Genomic DNA, 24,301 nt, shown 5'->3' with positions numbered 1-24,301 from the left:
CATAACAAAAATCGAAGACCTCTGCACTCTACAATGTCTTCATCGCCTGTATGTTTTTTTTATTCGTTTTTCATAAAATGCTACTATCTATCCTTCTTATCAGTCTTTAATATATATTTAGAGTTGTAATCATTGAAAAATAACTAATACATAATAATTTACAATTATATAATCATAAAAATCCAATTTAAATCAATAATTACTGAAGGTACTAGTTAGCTGGACCGGATATCTATTCTCCCTTGAAATTCGGTTTCCGCTTTTCCCGGAAAGCATTCAGGGCTTCTATCCTGTCTGTGGTAGGAATAACCTGACAAATAAAGCAAGATAAAAATATGTATTTTACGTCATATACAATAAATACATTTAATTTAAATATTATTGAATATTCCATGAAAAATATAAGTTGAAAGGTAAAAATGCGGTTTTATGCGAGAATAAAAATAAAAAACCTGTGCGTAGCATGTTTCTTCAAATGCCAGCCCTGAGGCTAGATCGACCTCCACGCCTTTGTTGATCGCCATTTTGGCCATTTTAACCCCAACCGGTCCATTCGGGATTATTTCTCTGGCAATTTCAAGAGCTTTGGCGTACGCGGCATTTCCATCTTCATTTTGCGCAACACAGTGGTTTACCAATCCTATAAAAAAAAGAGTAAAGCATTAGTGTAAAATAACCAAAGATAATATATATATAGATATGCAGGCAGGTATAAATTTAGAGGTCTTGAGAAAATGTGCAAACAGCACCATCTCTGTCGTACGCATGGCATTTTATCCTCTGAATTGTTGCTAATTTATCACTTTGTTTATGCGTGATAACACTAAATGCGTACTACAGTATCAACCATGTATACTGCATATTGTACTTAATGAAACAAATTAATCAATGCAAATAAAACTGAGGTAGGAATTTGACTAGACAAAGTTTAAATGTGCATGTTGTACTGAATGGCATACGTAAATTAACGCAATTTAAATAAAAATTATGACTAAAAAGTACATCGAATCTGGGACAAAGTCCTAATAGCGGACAGGATCCGGTCGAACAATACATCCCATTCAACACTACTATGGTCGGTTGCTCCTGGCTCTTCATGGCTCAGAACTGGCTCATCACCCCCTTAACCCCAAAAACTCAAAAAAACTCCATTACTTTCCTAAAATGATCATCCTAGGTTTGGTTTGGTTTGAGGATTGTCAACCTGTATGAAAAAGTCGTCCCAAAAAAATGTTGCAATTTATTTGCCTTGTTTACTAGAATTCATGTATAAAAAACAGTAATTTTAATAATTCTTTAAACCATCAACCCCAACATCTTAATTGCATATTGTGGTACCAATTAGAAAATCTAATTTTATTTAAATATCTCATAAAAACCATTTGATTAAATAGATATCACTTATTTAACAAATATAAAATAATTTCCAAAGGTGTGTCAATATTTCTGTTTGTCTAATATATCTTTACTAAGTACAACTGATCATAACATAAACAAAACGCGTACTGTATGTTTGTGTTACCTTGAAATTTAATTTTATTGGTCAAACAGGTCCAGATAGCAACACTTGAACTATACAGGATGCAATACGCGTACTGTATGTTTATATAACACAAATGCGTATTTCCTGCAGATAGCAGCAAGGGGAGAAAGGAATATAGAAAGTAATCAATTTGCTATAGATGTCTCTCCTTGCACATTTTCTCAGAGGTTCAAAAATTAGTTGTCTGCTACAAGCAATTTAGGAAGGAGGTTTCTACCTGCCTGCATATCTATATATATATTATCTTTGAAAATAACTATTGATTACGCGAGAGCTATGATCATAGATAATTGTTAAGTGTATATATTTCAATTCCAATTCAATGTTTATGGTGCACTATGCTCCTAAGGTTGCAAGCTCTCAAGCAAAAATCGATCGAAATTTTGCCAATTACTTTCTAAAACTAAATTAAAAATAAGACTTTAGTTATAAAACGGACATATCTAGGGCTCCAAAAAAGAATGATTGAGGCAAAATCAAAGGCCAAGGCGTTGCGACACTTAAAATTCGTCCCAATCTTAAAGATTTTTGCAACTTTTCATGGCAGTCTGGATCTATGTGGATGTGACTCAATTAAGAACTTCATTTCCTTGTTTTAAGTCTTAAATCTACATATATGTTTTTACCTATTTTCTCTGCCTGTGCTCCTGATAATATTCTAGCAGTATAAATTAATTCTCTGGCAATTGCAGGCCCAACTACACGGGGCAATCTCTAGAAAAAAAGGTAATATTAAACCTGTCTTGCAGTTGCCTGTAGCCTTTATAATCTCACACATGGGCAATCTACAGGGTTACCCACACAGAATGAGACTATAAAAACGAATGAAAATTTTAAAATAAGATGATCCGACGACCCAAAATTAAATGTTCTGTCTTAAATGTGATCTTTAAATGGCCTAAAGGAAGAAGCTTACTTTAACAAATGCCGGGAATTATGAATAAAAAGAAACAGACAGTATACATTCCGTACTGAACCTTTGTAGTTAACCCTAGGTAACTTGAGTTCAGTCTAGTACATATCAGTTCTCTTTCAATTTAACGACTAAGCCGCAAGATGTTGCAATCTATAAGGAACTTAAACATTTTCAATTCTTTTTAATTGTTGTTATAAATATTAGAGTATAACAGTTCTTTGACAAATGAATGATCCATGAGAAATGGCAATCTGAATCCTTTTTCTTGTTGATAAATTGATAATCCATTCTCGATTAAAAAAAAGACCGATGTGAACTAATTTTAGCCAAACGATAACAAAGGCTGTTCACAAAGTTCGGAATTGTCCAACGCAGGGCAGGAGGGCCGGGCTACTTACTATTACTGATCAAATGTAATTTTTTTTTTAGAGCAGTCTTACTGGCTAGGTAATGTAGTTTATCTGAGACTGCAGTATTACAGAAAATATTTTTGGATTCATTTGATGTCAATAAGACGTTTTTTGGTTTATAATTTCTGTCTTTTTTTTCTATTTTTTTTTCTGACGTCTGTTATTTTTGATTACCTGTGTACCTCCCCCTCCAGGTATAATTGCAAGCCTAGTTTCGGTCAACCCAACCTATCGTAGTACAAGTGTCTTAACAGAGTTTACAGAGATAATGTTGATTTAGTTCTGCATCGTTATTATCCCTCCCATTATATCGCCAACCCTTGAGGCAATGTAAGTGTTTGAAAGTTCCAAAATTTTCCTACTTTGCCTTTGCTGGCATTGGGAGAAATTATGGGAAAGAAAAGTTGAACAAGCTGTCTCGTCCATTTATGTAAAGATGTGAGAGTAACTAATATAACTTTAAATTTTTCCAGATTTTACTACGTTCCTTAGCGTTATCAGAAGCTACTCTTATGTCACAAGCAAGAGCCATCTCTAATCCACCACCTTAAGAAAGATTCTTTTACAAATGGTATTGTAAGAACTGTACTGTACTGTACTGTACTGTACTGTACTGTACTGTACTGTACTGTACTGTACTGTACAGTGTTCAGTTTTATTTTATCTGTGGATATCTCAAATTTGGATGAAATGAAGCTTTATTGTTTGTCATTCCCAAAAAATCTGCTATCTTCGATAGTTAAAATAATAATTTGCAAATATTTTTGATCAAGATATTACCAAGTGCTACTCCATCAATTGCTGCAATCACTGGCATAGGTAGTTTATCCCAGGCACCAATAACTTCACGACCCTGGACATAAATCATTAATTGACGACCATGTTTATAAATTAATACTTAATGATTTGAACATAAATCTATTCCTCTCGGCCATGAACATTAATGGATCCTGTTCACAATTAATCTAGAAAACTAACAACCCTGAAGATCTGACTTTCTTTACCTTTGAAACAAAGGGACCAACTTCTGCTGGCGTCATTTTAGCTCTCTCCTTTAGATCAGCTCCGGCACAAAAAGCTCCTAAATCAAATATTAATCAGATTGATATTTGAGCTCTAGACCTCCTCTCCTCCCCCCTCTTATTTATGGATGATGCACATTGCACAACGCTATTTCAGGTTAGGTTAAGATGGATAGATAGAAATTCAGTGATTAATAATTTGTTAATTCTCGCAAATACTTTTTCATTGTTCATCATGATAAAAAAGATTGAATCAGAGGCGGATCCCTCCCCCTTGGGTTTTTGGGCCCTAGAAGATGCTCTGAGATGTAGAAAGAAAAAAATGTAAGACCCCCCCCCCCCCCGATATATTCTTTAGAAAATTAGTTTTACGAATAAATGAGGGATACATTAAAAATTGTTTCGTTTTAACGAAATCATATTGAAAAGCTTAAAATAATTTTTTAGCAATCAGCAAATGAAATTCAAAAATTATAATTGATCCTACCTGATAAATGGGATGAAAAAATTACCTTTAACATGACTCCTGAGAATGAGAACTCGAACATTTTTATCAAACTTGACAGCATCTATAGCATCAGTAAAACTTCGAACCAAGGTCTTGCTCAAAGCATTCTTAAATTGAATTTTTTTTAAACTTTGGATGGATTAATTCATTGAAAAAAAATTATTTTCTTTCTATACCATAGCTTTTGGTCTGTTTATTCCAAAAACAACAATTCCACTATTTTCTTCTTCTAAATATTCAACAACCAGCTCCTAGATAGAAATAAAAATTTAAAATTAGGTCAAGTTGTTTAAGAGAAAACAGAAAATATAATTAGGAAGATATAGTGAAGAAAATGACAGGCCTACAGAGAAAAGTTAATTAAAAAAAGAAGATACCAGTGTTCTGAAGACAAGACAGGACTGGAAAGCAATATTTATAAAGACTGAGAGAGAGAGAGAGGGCATTAGATAAATCGCTAAGAATCTATGACAAAAAAATCATACGCAGCATTTTAGCGATATTTCTTTATAGGTTAAACTAACGGAAATCAAATCCATATTTGTATATTAAGGACACAGAGATCCACACAGCTTGAAAGTTGTGCTTAAAGTTTCAACAACGGGTGTATTTAAGTTTCGCAACGCATCAAGGTATTTCGTTTAAACTTTAAATAACTCATCTTTTGTTATAGCCCGGCACATTTACGTTTTAGAACTTGTTATATGTTTGTAGCTTCAGTTTGAGAGCAGTAGTTGGTAGTTGTCGAAATTCTAAGCTCATGTACATTTAGGTTCTATGTGAGAACAAGAGGGCAAAATGTAACAAGAATATATAAGGCAGTGAAGACCAGAAGTAAGAGAATACATATATAAATTTAGGGACAAAGAGATAGCAAAGAAGAAACTAGGTGACAGGAAATCAAAGAGAGGATTGAGGAATATTTGAACTAGATTAGGCTTAACTACTTCTCTCTGCCACACAGTAGTAGTTCAACTTTTCATTTATTGTGACTTCGGAAGACTAAATTAAAATTGAATCGGCAAAAACAAAAGTAATAGAAACAGAAAGTTTTAGATAGGGTCAGAGGATGGGCTGAGAGAAGGTTTAGCAAGATATAAGAAGAACTAGTGGACCTAGGATAGAGAGACAGCACCTGGTCTGGTTTAATCGAGGATGAATCTTGAATACCACGTTTACACAAGTTTTGCAAGAGTAATCCTTTCCGTCCGTTCTCCATCCCTTTCATCCCAGTTTTCCACTCTGCCATTCCAAATCTCATTATTTTAACAGGCAACATCTGAAATTTACATGGCAACATTAATCTCTCTTGACAACCTATTTTCAGTCCTGGGTTGGAAGGGGTGGATAGGACGAGGTTCAAGGATAGCTCCGGATACAAGAGGACATCCATCCATCTCCCAAACATCAATACCGTGCATGAGTACAGTTTCCTGCAAGTTCAGGAGAATCTAACATCTTTTGTAGAACGTTCTTCAAACTTTATCACATCCAAGAGACTATTATAAGTCTAAGTTGTCATCATTGTTGTTATCATAGAAATAAAAAAGATTAAAAAAAAACTATTTTTCAATATAAAGTTCGGGCGATTATAACAACTTTTGCTAGACGTTCCTTAAACTAGATCACATCACAGAGACTATTATTAGTAATTATTGTCATCATTACTGTTATCATAAAATAGAAAATATACAGTGTTACCCACAGAGGATGAGACTGTAAAGACGACCCGAAACAGATAGTACAAATTCTGTACAATCGTATCTGAAGTTCCATCTTTTGTGGGTAACCCTGTAACTTAAAAAATTTGTATCAGCCCATAATACAACTGTTCTTTAATATAAAGTTATATCCTGAACCCTGCCTGTTCAACTTCGGTCATATTGGACATAATCTCCAGGAGTTGGGGTAGAGATGAAACCTTCAAAACCTCAGTCCTTTCAATAATTTATATTTATTCGTTTATTCGTCTAGAAATGCTATTTTAAACAAGTATACAATACTCATAATGGACAATCTAATAATTTTCCTAACTCAAAATAAGTGTAAAATAGGTGTAAAACAGTGTTAATACGACGCTTGATCTTGATATTCACTGTGACAATTTTTAGATTTTTTGAGAGATAAGAGCGCTTAATCTCTTAATTTTAGTCAGAGTACAATCAGGAAAAGTGATCGATTTGATTCGAAGAACTGCAGAAAACTGGATTCACAGTACATATATAATTTTTACAAATCAAGTGGAGTCATCTTATAGTCATCTGTGATATCCGTGACAGGTATTCTTACTTTTTCAATAAATTGATATTTAAACTATAGGTATCGTTTTCTTTTTTACTAGTTTCCGGTTTTGAATGGGTTTAGAACATGTGTTATTCTGGAGACCGGAAGTTGAAATAGTTGAAAGGATCTTGATTAGCATAAAATATAAATACACATTTAAAAAAAATATTGAAAAGCTTTTCAAAATATCATTTTTACAAAATGGAAATATTCTTACTTCTGTCGAGAAATAAACAGTTAAAAATTCTTAAACCTGTCGAGAAAAAAACAGTTAAATATGCCTAAACCTGTTGAGAAATGAACAATTAATTATTCTTAAACCTGTCGAGAAATAAACAGTTAAATAAGCTTAATCCTGTTGAGAAATGAACAATTAATTATTTTTAAACCTGTCGAGAAATAAACAGTTAAATATGCTTAAACCTGTTGAGAAATGAACAATTAATTATTCTTAAACCTGTTGAAAAATAAACAATTAAATATTCTTAAACCTGTCAAGAAATGACCAATAAAATATTCATAAAACTGTCGAGAAATAAACAGTTAAATATTCATAAATCTGTCAAGAAATGAACAATAAAACATTCATAAAACTGTCGAGAAATAAACAATAAAATATTCTTAAATTTGTCACGAAATGAACACTTAAATATTCTTAAACCTGTCGAGAAATAAACAATAAAATATTCTTAAATCTGTCAAGAAATGAAAACTTAAATATTCTTAAATCTGTCAAAAAATGAACACTTAAATATTTTTAAATCTGTCAAGAAAAGAACTCTTAAATATTCTTAATCTGTCAAGAAATGAACATTTAAATATTCTTAAATCTGTCAAGAAATGAACACTTAAATATTTTTAAATCTGTCAAGTAATGAACACTTAAATATTCTTAAATCTGTCAAGAAATCAACATTTAAATATTCTTAAATCTGTCAAGAAATGAACATTTAAATATTCTTAAATCTGTCAAGAAATGAACATTTAAATATTCTTAAATCTGTCAAGGAATGAACACTTAAATATTCTAAAATATGTCAAGAAATCAACATTTAAATGTTCTTGAATTTGTCAAGAAATGAACACTTGAATATTCTTAAACCTGTAGAGAAATCAATAATTAAATATTCTTAAATCTGTAGAGAAATCAATAATTAAATATTCTTAAATCTGTCAAGAAATGAACGTATAAATGTTCTTGAATTTGTCGTTAAATGAACATTTAAATATTCTTAAACCTGTCGAGAAATGAACACTTAAATATTCTTAAACCTGTCAATAAATGAAAGCTTAAATATTCTTAAATCTGTCAAAAAATTAACACTTAAATATTTTTAAATCTGTCAAGAAATGAACACTTAAATATTCTTAAATCTGTCAAGAAATGAACATTTAAATATTCTTAAATCTGTCAAGAAATGAACACTTCAATATTCTTAAATCTGTCAAGAAATGAAATATTCTTAAATCTGTCAAGAAATGAACATATAAATGTTCTTATATTTGTCACGAAATGAACACTTAAATATTCTTAAACCTGTAGAGAAATCAATAATTAAATATTCTTAAATCTGTAGAGAAATCAATAATTAAATATTCTTAAATCTGTCGAGAAATAAACAGTTAAATATGCTTAAACCTGTTGAGAAATGAACAATTAATTATTCTTAAACCTGTTGAAAAATAAACAATTAATTATTCTTAAACCTGTCGAGAAATAAACAATTAAATATTCTTAAACCTGTCAAGAAATGAAAACTTAAATATTCTTAAATCTGTCAAAAAATGAACACTTAAATATTCTTAAATCTTTCAAGAAATGAACACTTAAATATTCTTAAATCTGTCAAGTAATGAACACTTAAATATTCTTAAATCTGTCAAGAAATCAACATTTAAATGTTCTTGAATTTGTCAAGAAATGAACACTTAAATATTCTTATATCTGTCAAGAAATGAACACTTAAATATTCTTAAATCTGTCAAGAAATGAACATATAAATGTTCTTGAATTTGTCACGAAACGAACACTTGAATATTCTTAAACCTGTAGAGAAATCAATAATTTAATATTCTTAAATCTGTCAAGAAATGAACGTATAAATCTTCTTGAATTTGTCGTGAAATGAACATTTAAATATTCTTAAACCTGTCGAGAAATAAAAAATTAAATATTCTTAAACCTGTCAAGAATTGAAAACTTAAATATTCTGAAATCTGTCAAAAAATGAACACTTAAATATTCTTATATCTGTCAAGAAATGAACACTTAAATATTCTTAAATCTGTCAAGAAATGAACATATAAATGTTCTTGAATTTGTCGTGAAATGAACATATAAGAATTCCTGAATCGGTCGAGAAATGCAGAAAGGGTGTAGAGAAGAACTTTAAAGCTTCCAGCAATCACCTGAATCAAGAATACTGTAGAAATAGAATAAAATGATTACAAGTTTTAAAATTAAAATTATCAATTGGCAAAAAGTATTAAAACAGAAATATATTGGGAGGACCATTTACACTATTACACAAAACACATGGAGCTGTTTATTTTTTTTAAATGGGTCAAATTTTCGGGGTTAAAAAGAATACCACCCCCCCCTTTTTCTCATATGAGGTTCTTCCGTGATTAAATTTTAATTAACAATTGTATTTCTTTCTTGTGAAATAATTTGTTTAAATCTAAGTCTGATGTTTATTGAATCTCACTGAACCTTATCCCAGAGCCTTGATAGATGATAAGGTTGAAGCATGGTAGAGAATGCTGCACTGATTATCCCTGAACCTGAGATATCGTCCAGTAAACCATACAGTTCCAGATGTGCAACAAGTTCTCCATCTTCTACAATACAAAGGGCGGTAATTCTTGAATTTTACGGGTGTTCCAATAAACATGAGAAATCGTCAAAGAGATAATCAAAAGAAGAACGTACACCTTGACAGCTTGGATTTATAAAAATTCACACGGATATTATAATAATTTTTAACCATATTGACTTTATGTAATACTAGCTCCCCACACAGCTTTGCCTGGCTTAACTTTCTATGTAAGTAAACCAACACAATTTAGAATTTTTAACCCAAACTCAGAACATTTCTGTGGTTCTACCAAGTTCCCTTATCATAATTTAAGGCAAATTGGTCAAGGGGTTCCTGATTTATGATCGCACATACATACAGACAGACAAACAGAGATTACTACTTTATTTATAGATAAATTGAACATTTATTGTTTCAGTCAATTTTGGAGTTAGTAAAATTGTTCACCAAATCAAGGAAAAATCTAAGAGTTACCGCTGGTAATTGTTTAATTAGAAAAAATGCAGTGAATCATATATAAAAACAATGATTTTTAAACAATGAAATTTATAAACTTAGTTCATGAAATTATAAATCTATAAACTTGGAGATATTATTTCGTCCGAAAACTATATATTACTAGGCTTTTAGGGCGCTTCGCGCCCATCTTCTATTCAAATTGTGAACATGTTCTTAATGTAACATTGAAAAACAAAGAAAAAAAAATTTCGCGGATTTTATAAGAAAGATTTGCGGATTTTCAAGATTTTAAATTTTTTTTACAAAAATTAAAAGCTTTTCAACACAATTTTTTTAATTTTCATCATTCATAAACCTTCCCTGTGGTAATGCGAGATCCCACAAAAAATTTGGGCTTGACCGGTTCAGCCGTTTTGACGTTTATTGGATACAAACAAACAGACAAACAAACAGACAGACAAGCCAAATTTATATATAGATATAATTATATATATGCATTAATATGAAACTATTGTTGCATGTTCTTTCAAAATAAATCAATATATCTATTTACTTGGATTACATGTAATTGCTCTTAAATATGTACGTGTTATCTGACAGAAACTTTGATATATAATCATCATACTCTATCTATACAGGGTGAGCCAAAAAAAGTATGATAAGTGGCGTCTGATGCAAAATTGTACCTTTTTTGTGCAACTCTCTTGTATGGAATTTTTTCAATATTTCTTGAAAATCTTTTATTTATTTTTGGTACTACAATGGTCAACAAAAATCCGAGAAACTTTTTTTCTCTTTTAAAATAAATATATTTTAAGATTACATATTTAAAGTCTGATGGGCCATAAACCTTTCCTGGGGCCACTTGAGGTCCCATACAAAATTTGGGCCTGATCGGTTCAGCCGTTTTGACGTTTAGTGGACACAAAGAAACAGACAAACACCCAAACAAACAGACAGACAAGCTAAATCTGTATATAAATTTAGCTTGTCTGTCTTTTTGTTTGTTTCCAATAAAGGTCAAAACGGCGGAACCGATCAGGCCCAAATTTTTGGTGGGACATCACGTGACCACAGGGAAGGTTTATGAATGATAAAAATTTAAAAAAAAATGTCTTTTAAAGGTTTTTATTTGTGTAAAAAAATTTTAATTCTTGAAAATCCGCGAATTTCTTTTTAAAAATCCGCAAAATTTTTTTCTTCTTTGTTTTAAAATGTAAACAAAAAGAACATGTTCACAATTTAAATAGAAGATGGGCACGAAGCGCCCTAAAAGCCTAGTTTATATATAGATTTCTATTAATTCCTAGAATTTTATAAAGATTGAATCACAGAATCACAGAAAATTAGCAAAATTGTAATTTGTCCCTCACTAAAGCTCGGGACAAAACTAAATCTAAAACGACTTGAACCTTCTCGATAAAAAAAAATTTCTGTCACAATAACAGTGTAATAAATAGTAATTCAATCTTTATAAAAAATTCTAGAATTTGATAGATATGGTATATATACACATTTTTGCTTTCCTGAACTTGAGATTTTGAGAGAAAAAAGTTTCGCGGATTTTTTTGGGCAATTGGAGTACCAAAAAAAGATTCCAAAATATTGAAAAAATAACATACAGGAGCATAGCACAATTTTGCACCAGACGCCGCTAATAGCCTAATCACACTTTTTTTGACTCACCCTGTACAATATTGGGTAAAAGTTGATTTATTAATTACTTTTAAATAAGAATTTAGCTAAATAAATAAAATATATTTCCTGCTCCTTAAATATTGGAACAGATTGTCATAAACAAAATTATATCAATAGAAAAAGTTACACAACACTTTTGTTTCAAATCAATATTTAAAAAAAAATATTGGAAAACATACAAAATTATTCGGCCTTTTGTCACATTTAATTTTTTATGTTTTTATGTTTTCAAAAATTTATCTAGAACGTCTAACCTTTGAGAAGTTTAAGCATGCAGTCCCTTATTCCTCTCCAGTCTCGAGAATTATTCCACAAAAACTCATGCAGTTTACTCCCAACCCATAGTACCTAACCATAGAGTAATCATTGAGTAAATATAGTTTACTCCCAACCCATAGTACCTAACCATAGAGTAATCATTAAGTAAATATAGTTTACTCCCAACCCATAGTACCTAACCATAGAGTAATCATTAAGTAAATATAGTTTACTCCCAACCCATAGTACCTAACCATAGAGTAATCATTAAGTAAATATAGTTTACTCCCAACCCATAGTACCTAACCATAGAGTAATCATTAAGTAAATATAGTTTACTCCCAACCCATAGTACCTAACCATAGAGTAATCATTAAGTAAATATNCTCCCAACCCATAGAACCTAGTCATAGAGTAATCATCAAATAAATATAGTTTACTTCCAACCCATAGTACCTGCCCATAAAGTAATCATTGAGTAAATATAGTTTATTTCCAACCCATAGAACCTAGTCACAGAGTAATCAATGAGTAAATATAGTTTACTCCCAACCCATAGTACCATAGTATCTAGTCATAGAGTAAGCATTAAGAAAATATAATTTACTCCCAACCTAACCATGAGTTACTATAGAGTAAATGTAGTTTACTCCCAAAAAATAGTCAATCAAATCAAACCTTTAGGGCGGTCCTACTATCCACGATTCAATCTTGAGATGACATTACAAAACCAAGAATGAAGCAAGGCCTTATGGCTCATAGTACCTAGTCACAAAGTAACCATTGAGTAAATATAGCTTACTCCCAACCCATAATTTCTAGTCATAGAGTAATCACTTAATAAATAGTACCGCCCATAGAGTAACCATTGAGTATATATAGTTTACTCCTAACCTATAGTGCAGCTAGTCATAGAGTAAACATTGAGTAAAAGTTTACTCCCAACCCATAGTATACACAGCTTACCTGATCCTGAAGTAGGTGGTACTTTAAGGACCAAGAAATCTAAAAACATATTTGGATCCGAGAAGGTCTCTGATTTCAGATCAATTTTAACTCAAACCCTAGGAGTAGCTTTTCATAGCAACAAACTTTCAAACCACTTTTCTAATTTTTAATCCTAAGTTCTCTATTAGAATCATGGTTCAGTTATTAAGATCAGATAACTTTCATTTTTTATAATTTTTTATCAGAACTTAGCTTTATTTCTAAAAGAATTAAGTTCTTGCCTCAAGCTCAAACTTTGTATCTATATCTTTGCAACCTGATGGTGGGAATTTTTGTTATTTCAAACTTGGACTAGGGTTTTGCCTCACACCCCTCTCGAACAAAAAAGGAGATTAAAATCACATGGGATCATCTGTCCCGAGTGAAACTGGATGTCAAAAAACGTGTTTTACTCTTTCAGTCATAATGACCTCAATTGCCTTTTGATTGAATATGTTTTTCCTATTATACAAACAAAGTGTGTTTTGTGGGCATTTTCTTGCTTTTAAACATTTTCATAAAAAGTACTGGAACACCTGTAAAATCAATGGTTCGGGTATCATACTCCAAGGTTTGGATGATACACTTCTAGGTTTAGATGATAAACTTCTTGATTTAGATGATAAATCCGTGGTTCGGGTATCATACTCCAAGGTTTGGATGATAAATTCCAAGGTTTGGATGATAAACTTCTTGATTTAGATGATAAATCCGTGGTTCGGGTATCATACTCCAAGGTTTGGATGATACACTTCTTGATTTAGATGATAAATCCGTGGTTTAGGTAATAAATTCAAAGGTTTAGATGACAAACTTCTAGGTTTAGATGATAAACTTCTTGATTTAGATGATAAATCCGTGGTTTAGGTAATAAATAAAAAGGTTTAGATGACAAACTTCTAGGTTTAGATGATAAATCATTACCATACCAAGCTGTTCAACTAAACCATGGAAAGATTCATCTAAACCTTGAAATTTATAGCCTGAACCTTTAAGATTAACGTCCTAACCATGGAATTTTTGTTATCTAAATCTAGAAGTTTGTCATCCAAACCTTGGATTATGCAACCTGAACTATGGGTTTTATCAGCTAAGCCTTGAAGTGTATCCCTGAACCTTAAAGTTTAACCATAGAGTTTTTCATTTGAAACTTAAAGTTTATTCCCTGGACCTTGGAGTTTGTCAACTTTATCTTACAGTTCATCATCTGAACCATGGCGTTTCTTATTTAAATCATGAAGGTTTTCATATAAACCTTGGAGCCTTTTATTTAAACCATGGACTTTTTCATTTAAACCACGGAGTTTTACATTTTACTAAGAGTTTTTTATTTAAAATATTTAGGTTTTTTGTCGAAACCATGGATTTTTTCGTTAATCCTTGGAGTTGATTACTGAAACCATAGATTTACCATCTAAACCTTTAAATTTACTACCTAAACCAAGGGGTTTATCATCTAAACCTTGGAGTAAAATACCTGAACCATGGATTTTACAGGTTTCCAACTCTCAGTGCTAATTATGAAAATTTTCAAAGAAGAAAATACCTACACAAATATGTTTTTCTTGTAGAATATGCAAAACATATTCAATCCATGGTCAATTGAGGACATCATGACTCAAAGAGTAAAAAACATGTTTCTGTTCCTCGCGAGCATAGCGAGTTAGCGTCAATATCATTCTTTCCCAGACTTTTGAGAAAGTTTCTTCTAATCTAAAACTGTGATTGAACACGTTGTATGTTATGCATAAAAAATATTGCGTTTTGTATTTTTGGTGTCCCAAAAAATGGTCTTTAACTTCAAAGAAGCAGATCAAAGGTCGTCCAATAGAAATCCAGCTTTCACTTGGGACAGATCGTCAATCTTTTTTGTTCGGGAGCGGCGTGAGGTAAAACCCTAGTCTAAGCTTGAAAAAACAAAAATTTAGACCATTAGGATTAAAAATTAGAAAAGTAGTTTGAAAGTTTGTAGCTATGGAAAGCTACTCCTAGGGATTGAGTGAAAATTGATCTGAAATCAGGAGACCTTCACGGATCCTTGGTCCTTATAGTACCACCTACTTCAGGTTCAGGTCAGCTGTGGGTACCTAACCATAGAGTAACCATTGAGTAAATACAGTTTACTCCCAATCCATAGTATCTAGTCATAGAGTAACAATAAAGTAAATATATTTTACTCGAAACCCATAGTATCTAGTCATAGAGTAACCATTGAGTAAATATAATTTACTCCCAACCCATAGTACAGCTAGTCATACCAAAAAGCTTTAAAAAGTTTATCTACAGAATTTTCATTTTTATCAAATTACATCTTTGAGTTTAAAAAAGGCGTTTTTTCCCTACAATAATTTGTGGACTACTGTACCAAGCATGTTTATATATATATATATATATAAGTTAGAATTTTACTGAACGTTTTCTCTATTTACAATCCCAAAGGTCAAACTTTGTTGTATGTGTAAACAAGTATTCTATTTTAGTATTTAACATGTATCGTGGAACTCTCTAGAATAATTTATTCTATAAATCTTCTGCAACCTCCAACCCTACCCCAGACCACACAAGCAAGATTATTTAAACAATAATATTCTATACTATTCCCAGGTTTCATTAACCATAAACAAAACTCAAACACGCTTTGCATTTCAAGTTTTTATTTTACACCGAAGGAGAAAAATTTAATTAAATCTAAACCAAGTATCTTGTTTTATTGACCTAATTTACATGCATATTGCATAATATTACTATTAAACCACATATTTAACATTATTCTGAAGTCATGTGTTACTGTTGAAAGGAGGGAGGGTGTCTACTGTCTATGTCAGAAAACTTAAATCCCCCCCCCCCCCCCCAATGAGGCGAAGATCAACAAACATAAAACGCAAACAGTGTACTGCAGTTCGTGGTAAAAGAAACCAAAACAATCTCTCCTTCGAACAAAGTTTGTTTACTTCACCATACTAATATTTGAAGCTTATTGAGATGCAACTTCAAGAAGTACGGAACAAGTTTAACTCATTCTCTCACAATAGGAAGATAACCCGATTAATCATGGGTTCATTTAAAAGTTTCTAGCTCAGATAATGATATTTTTTGTTTTGATTCTACCTCTGGTTCAGTTTGGAGAATGTTGAGAAGAGCAGAGATGATTCTTCGGAAATTTTCATTTTCCTGTTCCATCAGCTGATCAGCAATATCAAACTAGAATATATAATTTCTGTTCTATCAGCTGATTAGCAATATCAAACTGGAGTATATTCCTGTTCTTTCAGCTGATTAGCAATATCAACTAGAGTATATAATTCATGTTCCATGAACTGATCAGCAATATCATAAAACTAGAATATATAATTTTTGTTCTATCAGCTGATCAGCAATATCAAACTAGAGTATATTCCTGTTCTTTCAGCTGATTAGCAATATCAACTAGAGTATATAATTCATGTTCCATGAGCTGATCAGCAATATCATCAAACTAGAATATATAATTCCTGTTCTATCAGTTGATCAGCAATATAAAACTAGAGTATATTCCTGTTCTTTCAGCTAATCGGCAATATCAAACTAGAATATATAATTCCTATTCTATCAGCTGATCAGCAGTATCAAACTAGAGTATATTCCTGTTCTATCAGCTAATCGGCAATATCAAACTAGAATATACAATTCCTATTCTATCAGCTGATCAGCAATATCAAACTAGAGTATATTCCTGTTCTTTCAGCTGATTAGCAATATCAACTAGAGTATATAATTCATTTTCCATCAGCTGATCAGCAATATCATCAAACTAGAATATATAATTCCTGTTCTATCAGTTGATCAGCAATATAAAACTAGAGTATATAATTCCTGATCAGCAATATCAAACTAGAGTATATAATTTCTTTTCCATCAGCAATATCAAACTAGAATAAATAATTCCTGTTCTATCAGTTGATCAGCAATATAATTCCTGATCAGCAATATCAAACTAAAATATATAATTCCTTTTCTATCAGACATAAAGTCTGACATGTCTGATTTACAACGGTACTCAATGGAGGGGCAAATGGAATTACGGCTACAGTCCCTTTAGCCAGATATTTAGCACTATAGCGTACATATATGACATTAAGTTTTAAGAGCTGATTAGAAAAATTAGAATATTGTATTTATTTTATTTTATAAACTGAATAAAATAATCTTCTTATATTCAAAATATACCTGGCGAACCAAATCAAATTAGAATTTATTATATTTAAGTATTCATCCATTGAATTTTGTATTTTCTACTGGAATATATAAAATTTAGCTGAGAGAAGGTTCTAGAATGGGATCCACCCTTCTCTTCTTACCTACGTCATTGGAATTTTATTTCAGACCAACAAAATTAAATTTTAATTTAAATCAAATTTAATGAATTTTAATTGGATTTAAGATTAATAATTATGCTAAAAACTTGTTATTTAATAATTTAATCATTTTTGACGGGACAAAAACCAGACAAACAGGACAAAATCAGCTAATCATTTATAAGGGAAATTAAGCTAATCAATAATAAGGGAAATTTAAGAAAAATAAAAACATCATGTATAAAATAGAAAAATATCGTTTAAAAGATAACTTATTAAAATCTGATATTAATGATAAGAAGTCATTTAGACGAAGGTAATGTAATTAACAGTAACAATTTTTGTTAAATAAATAAATCATATAATTTCCTGTTAATTTCCTTATTCTCTCTTTATACGGATTTCTACAAATTCCGTACTGTAAGGTTGTCAACAGGAGCTTATTCAGGAATTTGTCCGTGAACAGGGGGTAAAGAATCAGCCCCCCTTTGGCCTGAAAACCCCCTGAAATAAATAGATTTCAGGGGGTTCAGGGAGGGCTTAGCCCCCAGAGCCCCCCCCCCGGAATACGCCTCTGGTTGTCAAAATGCGTGTTCTACGATAATTTGCAAACTTAGAGCAAATCTTCATTACGAAACTAGGAGGACCTTCACACACAACTGCAACAATGATCATTCAGCTTTTTCTTGTTACAAGTAGGACAATTTTAGTAAATTATTTCCTAGACACAGTGAGGCTTAACCCGTTCAAGACATGAAGATTGTGCTCAGAGATGAAATTAATTCTACGCTAAAGAGAAGGTCAACCTGAGTTCAAAATGTAAAAAATCAAAATCCGGGACCGAGGGAATCCTGAGAAAATCCTCATTTAAGATTCGGAGAAATTCAGGTTTCAGTCCTGATTTCAGATAATTAATAGTTCAAAATATTTTAGGACAAATATGTATATGTACGACCCTTATTATTTTTGCCATATTTTGGGGGGTTATTGTAAACGATGTTTTGTCTAAAACGCCTTTAAATGGCAGTTTCTGCGCTACGCTTACAAAATTTAGATTAAGAAGAGGAAAATTGTATTTTTAAAACAAATGAGGAAAAATATATATATTTGTTTCTTTTTATTGCAGAATTGTTATAATAATATCTCAGAAGTGCCTGATATTATATGAGCGGACAGTTTTCTTCATTTCTCCAGATATCCAGGATGATCCAGAGACAGTCACAACTTGTTAAAATCTTGATGAGTTGACTTTAGATCCGTGGTTTATATTAAACATCTTGGCTTTGATGGTAAACTCCATGGTTCAGGTGATAAACTATATGGTTTGAATGAAAAACTCCCTCTTTAGCGTATAATTAATTTCATGTCTGAGCACAAACTTCATGTCTTGAAAGGGTGAAGCCTCACTGTGTAGAAGAACTTTTCATTCAACAATGAACCATCGAGAAATTGTTTAAATTTTACAATACTATTTTCTAGTTTAGAGAATCTATCCATCAATCTATAAATGCTTAGTTAATTGTAGGGTAAAATGAATTTCTAATAACCGTTAATTAAGGCTAACTGAAAAAAAACTCACAATACTGCCCAAAAATCTTAATACTGGATTTTTCAAGTGTTAAGTTCACAAATAATATTCTGGTTTTCAATGTTTATCAACCCTTAGATGAAGAATTGTTAAAGGTGGTAGCTAATAAAGCCATATTTAGAGGTTTTACCCAAGGGCTGAGATTGACGGTTTGATAGTGTTTGAACCATTTATCTAATTATGAGCACAACAAACATAGTCTATGTAAGTTCTACAAAAAAACTAATCGAAAAAAAAGTGTCTTTTAAAGCGTTTATTAAACTACAAATACTATAAGTTAAATTTATTATCAATAAAAATTGAATATTGTTGAGAGTTTTTACATTAATTTCATATCAAAATTGAGATTTCAATGTGTCAACTACAATTGATCAGAAACACCTTGAGGTTGGTGAATGGTGAGTATTGAAGTAATACCACTTAAAGATTGCATCTGTTCTACTATATTATCATTGTTATTATTCACACAGAAAATTATTAAAAGATTATAAAAAATCACACTCCGGACTAAAATGCAATATTGAAAGTTGTAAAGGAAAAAGTTAAGATTTCAGTTCCATATTATATAAAATTCATGAATATCCCTCCCTCCCGCCATCCCACTCCCTTCCCTCACCGGTTGGGGACAAGGAGAAAATATGATTAGTTCCCTGTCAACCAAATTTATTCGACTTAGATATCTCTGTAGTTGGAAGCTCCTTGCATAACTAGATTCTGGGTTGAGATCAAACAATTTAAAAATGGCATCTTTCAATGGCGTTTTCTTTCACTTAGGAGTGAGTAAGGTTTTCCTCCGTGTTTGCTCCACTCCTTCTCGAACTCGGACTCGAGCACCTCGGCCCCTCGCTTTCTCGTCAACCCGGTTTCCTCGAGGCTTAGTTCACACATATTGATGTCGTCTTTCCCGGCCACAAGAAGGATCGGAGGTTTTCCCTCATGCAACTCCATCTGTCGAACAATCCACTGACCGTCGAAATGCGCGTACCACCATCCTCGACCGATCTGGTGCGCCGGTTCGACAACAACCCCAGCCTCTGGTCGAACAAATGGAATTCTGAAATACCTTTGGCTGGTCGCAGTGATAGGTTTCTTTAATGTTCCGTGGGTTGGTTTAGCAGACTCTTCCATCAGCATACTTGGTGCTCTCATATTCTCATCAAATGTTGAACTCTTTTTCTTGTTCCTCGCTTTCCAAGCATGGTAAACCTTGAGTCTTCTATGAAATTCCTCCCGACATGCTTCCAGTAGTTCAATATCACAGGAGGTATTTATTGTGTCTCGGAGCTCCGCATATTTCCACTTTGAAAGATCAAATTTACTGGTCGGAGAAGGAAGTCCATTCTCTTTCTTTTTCTCTGGAATTTTATTCTCAGGTCGGATAACCTCTTCTACTCCTCCTCTGCTCTCTGCAGCCAGTCTCAGTGCTAGTTCGTGATCTCTTCTTTCCTGCTCCATCTGTTTCTGTAGAGCAGCGTATTTTGCCTCAGCATCCTCTAACTGTCTTTGTAGAGCTAGGGCCTGGTTCTTGTCTCTCTCCTCCCGTTCCAACCTTCGTTCCTCCTCTTCCTCCTGCTTTCTTCTGTTCTCCATCTCAATCTTTTGAATTTTCTCACTTTCCAACCTAACCTGCTCCAGTCTCTCTTCTTCCTTTCGTCGACGTTCACGTTCCATTTCCTCTTGAAGACGTCGTAGTTTCTCCTGTTCAGCTTGGATCTTTTCCTGCTCAATCTTTCGCTCGGCATTTTTCACTTCCTTCTTTATGCTCATGAGAAGATCTTGATACATGCTTTCTATAGCGTGGCTTTGAATTCTTGGACTCAGTTTAATCCTGGAGATGCTTTCTTCTATCCTGAAAACCATTTCGTCCGCGGTGGAGTTCACTTGATCCTTTCCGTCCTTGAGATTCATCCCGAGATCTCTAATCTGCTCAACCTGACTTATCAGGGTCCGGAGCTGCTTGATCCCTTGGTATCGAGGAGCATGTTGCTTCTTAGCCAAATACATCCTAATATTAGACTGAATAGATACAAGTGCTGCACGCCTATACAGTATCTTATTTTTCAACTTGATAACCTCCAGAGCACACCATTGCGCCTTTCTCCATCTACTACAGATCAACCATTTCTTCACCTTTTCAATCAGTTTTCGCAGATTTTCTGGATCCGATTTCATCATTTGATCAAACTCAGCAAACTTGCCGGGCCTGAAGAATACCTTAGTCATTCCAAACTGAAAATCTTTATCGTTCAAACCCAGAGCCTTAAAGAGAGCTTTACAGAATAGCCTTGAATCAAGTCTGGCAAGATTTGGAGGAAGAAAATCTCTGTACATATTGTATAACTCGGAGAAGGGTGCACGGCTTGGGAAACCTTGTTGCATCAACTCCAGTACAGTTGTCATACCTGCACACTGCAGCTGGGACAATACACTCCCACTCTCATAACTGTGTGCAATCATCTTTACATTGGGTTTAATACATCGGATAAAGTTGGTTCCGGTCGACCGCAGTTTTGTCATCAGATCTCCGAGCTGGGTTTTAAACTTACTCCCAACCGAGAGAAAGTTAAGTTTCCCTTGCCTCTTGTTGAAATCTTCTCCAGCTGGGAACAGGTTCTGGATAAACGGGTTCTTGCACTCCTGCACCACGGCCTCCAGGGAGGCGTGGAGTGCATCATTATTCTTCTCTATGAAGAACCTGGTCTGGTAGCAAACTGCTCCGGCAAAATGTCGAATTATAAATCCGTCCTCGTCCCGTAGTTCTCGGTGCTCCTTGAGCTTGGATTTCCTAGGAAGGTTCAATCTGAAGTGGTTGATGTTGTTAGAATGAAGCTGTTGTGTGAAGTGTTGGTAGTTTGGCTTGGGTAGTTTAGATTCTTCATCTAATAAACTAAATATACCACTGCACTTCGTTTCTATTAGATCAATACAATCCTGGTTATCCACGAAGCTAACGTTCTTGACTCCCAACCCTTCCTTGCTGTAAAGATCCTGCTCGTCCTTGAGTATCCGCTGGTTAAAGAACTGCTGCAGCTTCTCGTTGCAGTAGTTGATGCAGAACTGCTCGAAGCTGTTCACAGTGAAGTATTCAAATCCAGCAATATCCAGAACTCCGATATAATACTTGGATTCCTGAAATATATCAACATTTTAAAACTTTGGAGTAAAATTTTATGGAATCATTAAAATAATAAAATTTTGTCACCCAAAAATATTTGTTCAGAGGTTATAAAATACTGCAAACTTTCACAAAAAATTTGAAATCTTGCATTTAAAGGGACTGAACGAGTAAAATGTCAATGCCCGCTTCATAAAGGTATCCCTGAAACCTTTATCTGATCAATAATGTGCAAGATATGGTAGTTTTATAGATTTAAAAGTTTTCAAAATTATAAACATTGATATCCAATTCATACTTGATCAGCCACAGCTTTTAAGGGTACCCTAGTGAATCAAGTATTGACATCTTTACATGGAGGGTCAAAAGAAATGACATTCCCTTTAATCATAAAAATTCTTCCGTATCCCGGAAACCTTGAATACATTTCTAGCTAAATCCCAACCCGTGTCTTCTCTAATCTTATCTTCTAATTAAGAATAATTCATTAATTCCTGAATCTAATTTTAAATAAATTCTAAATTCAAACATGAGCAACCAGCAAACTATTAGACACGCTTAATTCATGAATATTAATGTTTGTAACACTGACTCTAGATCATCGGTTGCTAGGCCAGATATGTTCTGTAAGTACTAAGTATGCACAGATTTTTTTTTTCATTTAACCCGTAAGAAGACAGGGAGGGAGCGAGGATTATAGGGCCATCTATTCATAACAATTTTTCACTAGCTGAACAAAAAAGTAAATACAAGAAAGATTTATAAAGAATTTTACCTGAAAAGGAATACTCTGATTGATCCTAGCGACAATGAAGTCGAAAAGGCGAGCGTACAAAGATTTAGCGAGTGCGTCGCGCGCACTTGCTGCGTCTGAGGATTTGAGAGGAACCAGGATGACTGTCCCGAAACTTCCAGATTTACTTGTCATCACCCTTAGAACAATAAATTTTATTTCTCTAGGAAAATAAAGATGAATGAAGGATCATGATGGGTCGGAACTATGTTGAAGGGTGGTGGTGAGAAGAGAGGATTGAAGATGGTAAGAATAAGGGGGGGGAGGGTGGAGTAGAATAACTAGAGGGGTTTAGAATATTAAGAAGGTGTGAATGTGAGAAGGAAGAGATATTTTGAGAAGGTCTGGGGAAAGTGTGAGAAGAAAGAGAAGGTTGTGGAGTGTGAGAACGAAGAGAAGGTTGGGGAAAATATGAGAAGAAAGAGAAGGTTGGGGAAAGTGTGAAAAGAAAGAGAAGGTTGGGAAAAGAGTAAGAAAAAAGAGAAGGTTGGGGAAAATATGAGAAGGAAGAAAAGATTGGGGAGAGTGTGAGAAGGAAGAGAAGGATGGGGTAGGTGTGAGAAGAAAGAGAAGTTTTTTGAAGGTTGTGGAAAGTTTGGGAAGGTGGGAGAAGGCAGAAAGAATTGCCTAGAAGTAAGGCGATAAATGTTGCAAATAATTTATATATAAATTTGACTAGACTGTTTGTTTGGGTGCATGTTTGTTTGCATCCAATAAACGTCAAAACCGATCGGGCCAAAATTTTTTGTGGGATCTCGCGTGACCCCAGAGAAGGTTTAAGAATGATAAAATTTTTAAAAATTTGTGTTTAAAAGTTTTTCATTGTTGTAAAAATTTTTAAAATCTTGAAAATCCGCAAATCTTTTATATAAAATCCACGAAATTTTTTTTCCTTTGTTTTTCAATGGTAAAATGAGAACATGTTCACAATTGAAATAGCTAAAATCCTAGTAATTAAAAACTAAACAAGGTAATTCAAAGACTATAGGCAAAACAGTATACAGTGCTTACAAAAAGAAAGTGGATTAAGAAGGTTGCCTAAAACTGACAGTTTAATAACATAACACCATACAAAATTAGGTTTCGAAGTGGAAAGTTCAAACCTTAAAGTTTCGGTTAGAATGTTTATTCTACTATTTTGCTCAAAGGTTGTATAGATCACAGTCCACTTTATTTTAACGCTCAATGTATCTCAGCATGGTGTAACCAACTTAAAATAAAATATTTATAGTATCCTGCTCTACCTGCTAGTAAGAGCTGATCTGAGTTCCTGAACCTCTAGCTGGAGCAAGGATGCTGTGACCGCTAGGCTGGGTTCACTTTGCTCCGTGACCTTGCATCCTCCATGGGAGTCCTCCGTATCCTCCTGAAAAAAAAGAAATAGAAATTTAGGTCGACTTAGTTTTTTTTTGGTACAAATATTAAAAAAGATGCATGAACAGTCAAATTGCGGGCCACCCTTTTTACTCTTGTATTGTCGAGATCAATAGTTTATTTCGTTCTTTTGTAAATCTGCAGTGTAATTGTACCCTGAAGGAATAATTGAAACAAAGACATTGATTATCAAA

The 24,301-nt window shown here is 33.1% G+C and overlaps 3 protein-coding genes across 3 annotated transcripts in view; all 3 read right to left on the bottom strand.

Annotated features, from left to right (window-relative positions):
* Nucleotides 1–151: 151 nt before the first annotated feature.
* On the bottom strand, nucleotides 152–5,686 carry LOC111699424 (methylglutaconyl-CoA hydratase, mitochondrial). The gene is made up of 10 exons (XM_023470099.1): nucleotides 5,535–5,686; nucleotides 4,576–4,650; nucleotides 4,404–4,506; nucleotides 3,874–3,950; nucleotides 3,650–3,722; nucleotides 3,357–3,415; nucleotides 3,044–3,097; nucleotides 2,170–2,257; nucleotides 453–640; nucleotides 152–310 (listed from the first exon to the last, which is right to left on the bottom strand). Exons 1-10 carry the CDS (start codon nucleotides 5,676–5,678, stop codon nucleotides 233–235), a joined length of 939 nt encoding a protein of 312 aa, XP_023325867.1. The 5' UTR covers nucleotides 5,679–5,686; the 3' UTR covers nucleotides 152–232.
* LOC111699423 (TBC1 domain family member 7) overlaps nucleotides 5,678–24,301 on the bottom strand; it is a 27,726-nt gene continuing 9,102 nt past the window's right edge. Inside the window, exons 6-11 of the mRNA XM_023470097.1 lie at nucleotides 16,012–16,104; nucleotides 11,913–12,006; nucleotides 9,396–9,523; nucleotides 9,030–9,091; nucleotides 6,264–6,336; nucleotides 5,678–5,832 (exon numbers count right to left, since the gene is read on the bottom strand). Of these exons, the coding sequence (XP_023325865.1) occupies nucleotides 5,686–5,832; nucleotides 6,264–6,336; nucleotides 9,030–9,091; nucleotides 9,396–9,523; nucleotides 11,913–12,006; nucleotides 16,012–16,104 (597 nt within the window). The 3' untranslated portion in view covers nucleotides 5,678–5,685. The remainder of the gene's footprint in view (nucleotides 5,833–6,263; nucleotides 6,337–9,029; nucleotides 9,092–9,395; nucleotides 9,524–11,912; nucleotides 12,007–16,011; nucleotides 16,105–24,301) is intronic.
* LOC111699419 (myosin heavy chain 95F) overlaps nucleotides 19,064–24,301 on the bottom strand; it is an 8,067-nt gene continuing 2,829 nt past the window's right edge. Inside the window, exons 2-4 of the mRNA XM_023470094.1 lie at nucleotides 23,978–24,099; nucleotides 22,716–22,872; nucleotides 19,064–21,954 (exon numbers count right to left, since the gene is read on the bottom strand). Coding sequence (XP_023325862.1) covers nucleotides 19,576–21,954; nucleotides 22,716–22,872; nucleotides 23,978–24,099 — 2,658 coding nt within the window. The 3' untranslated portion in view covers nucleotides 19,064–19,575. The remainder of the gene's footprint in view (nucleotides 21,955–22,715; nucleotides 22,873–23,977; nucleotides 24,100–24,301) is intronic.

This window comes from Eurytemora carolleeae, unplaced genomic scaffold (assembly GCF_000591075.1).
Source record: "Eurytemora carolleeae unplaced genomic scaffold, Eaff_2.0 scaffold314, whole genome shotgun sequence".
Classification (NCBI taxonomy): domain Eukaryota; kingdom Metazoa; phylum Arthropoda; class Copepoda; order Calanoida; family Temoridae; genus Eurytemora; species Eurytemora carolleeae.
This window is presented reverse-complemented; position numbering and strand designations above follow the sequence as displayed.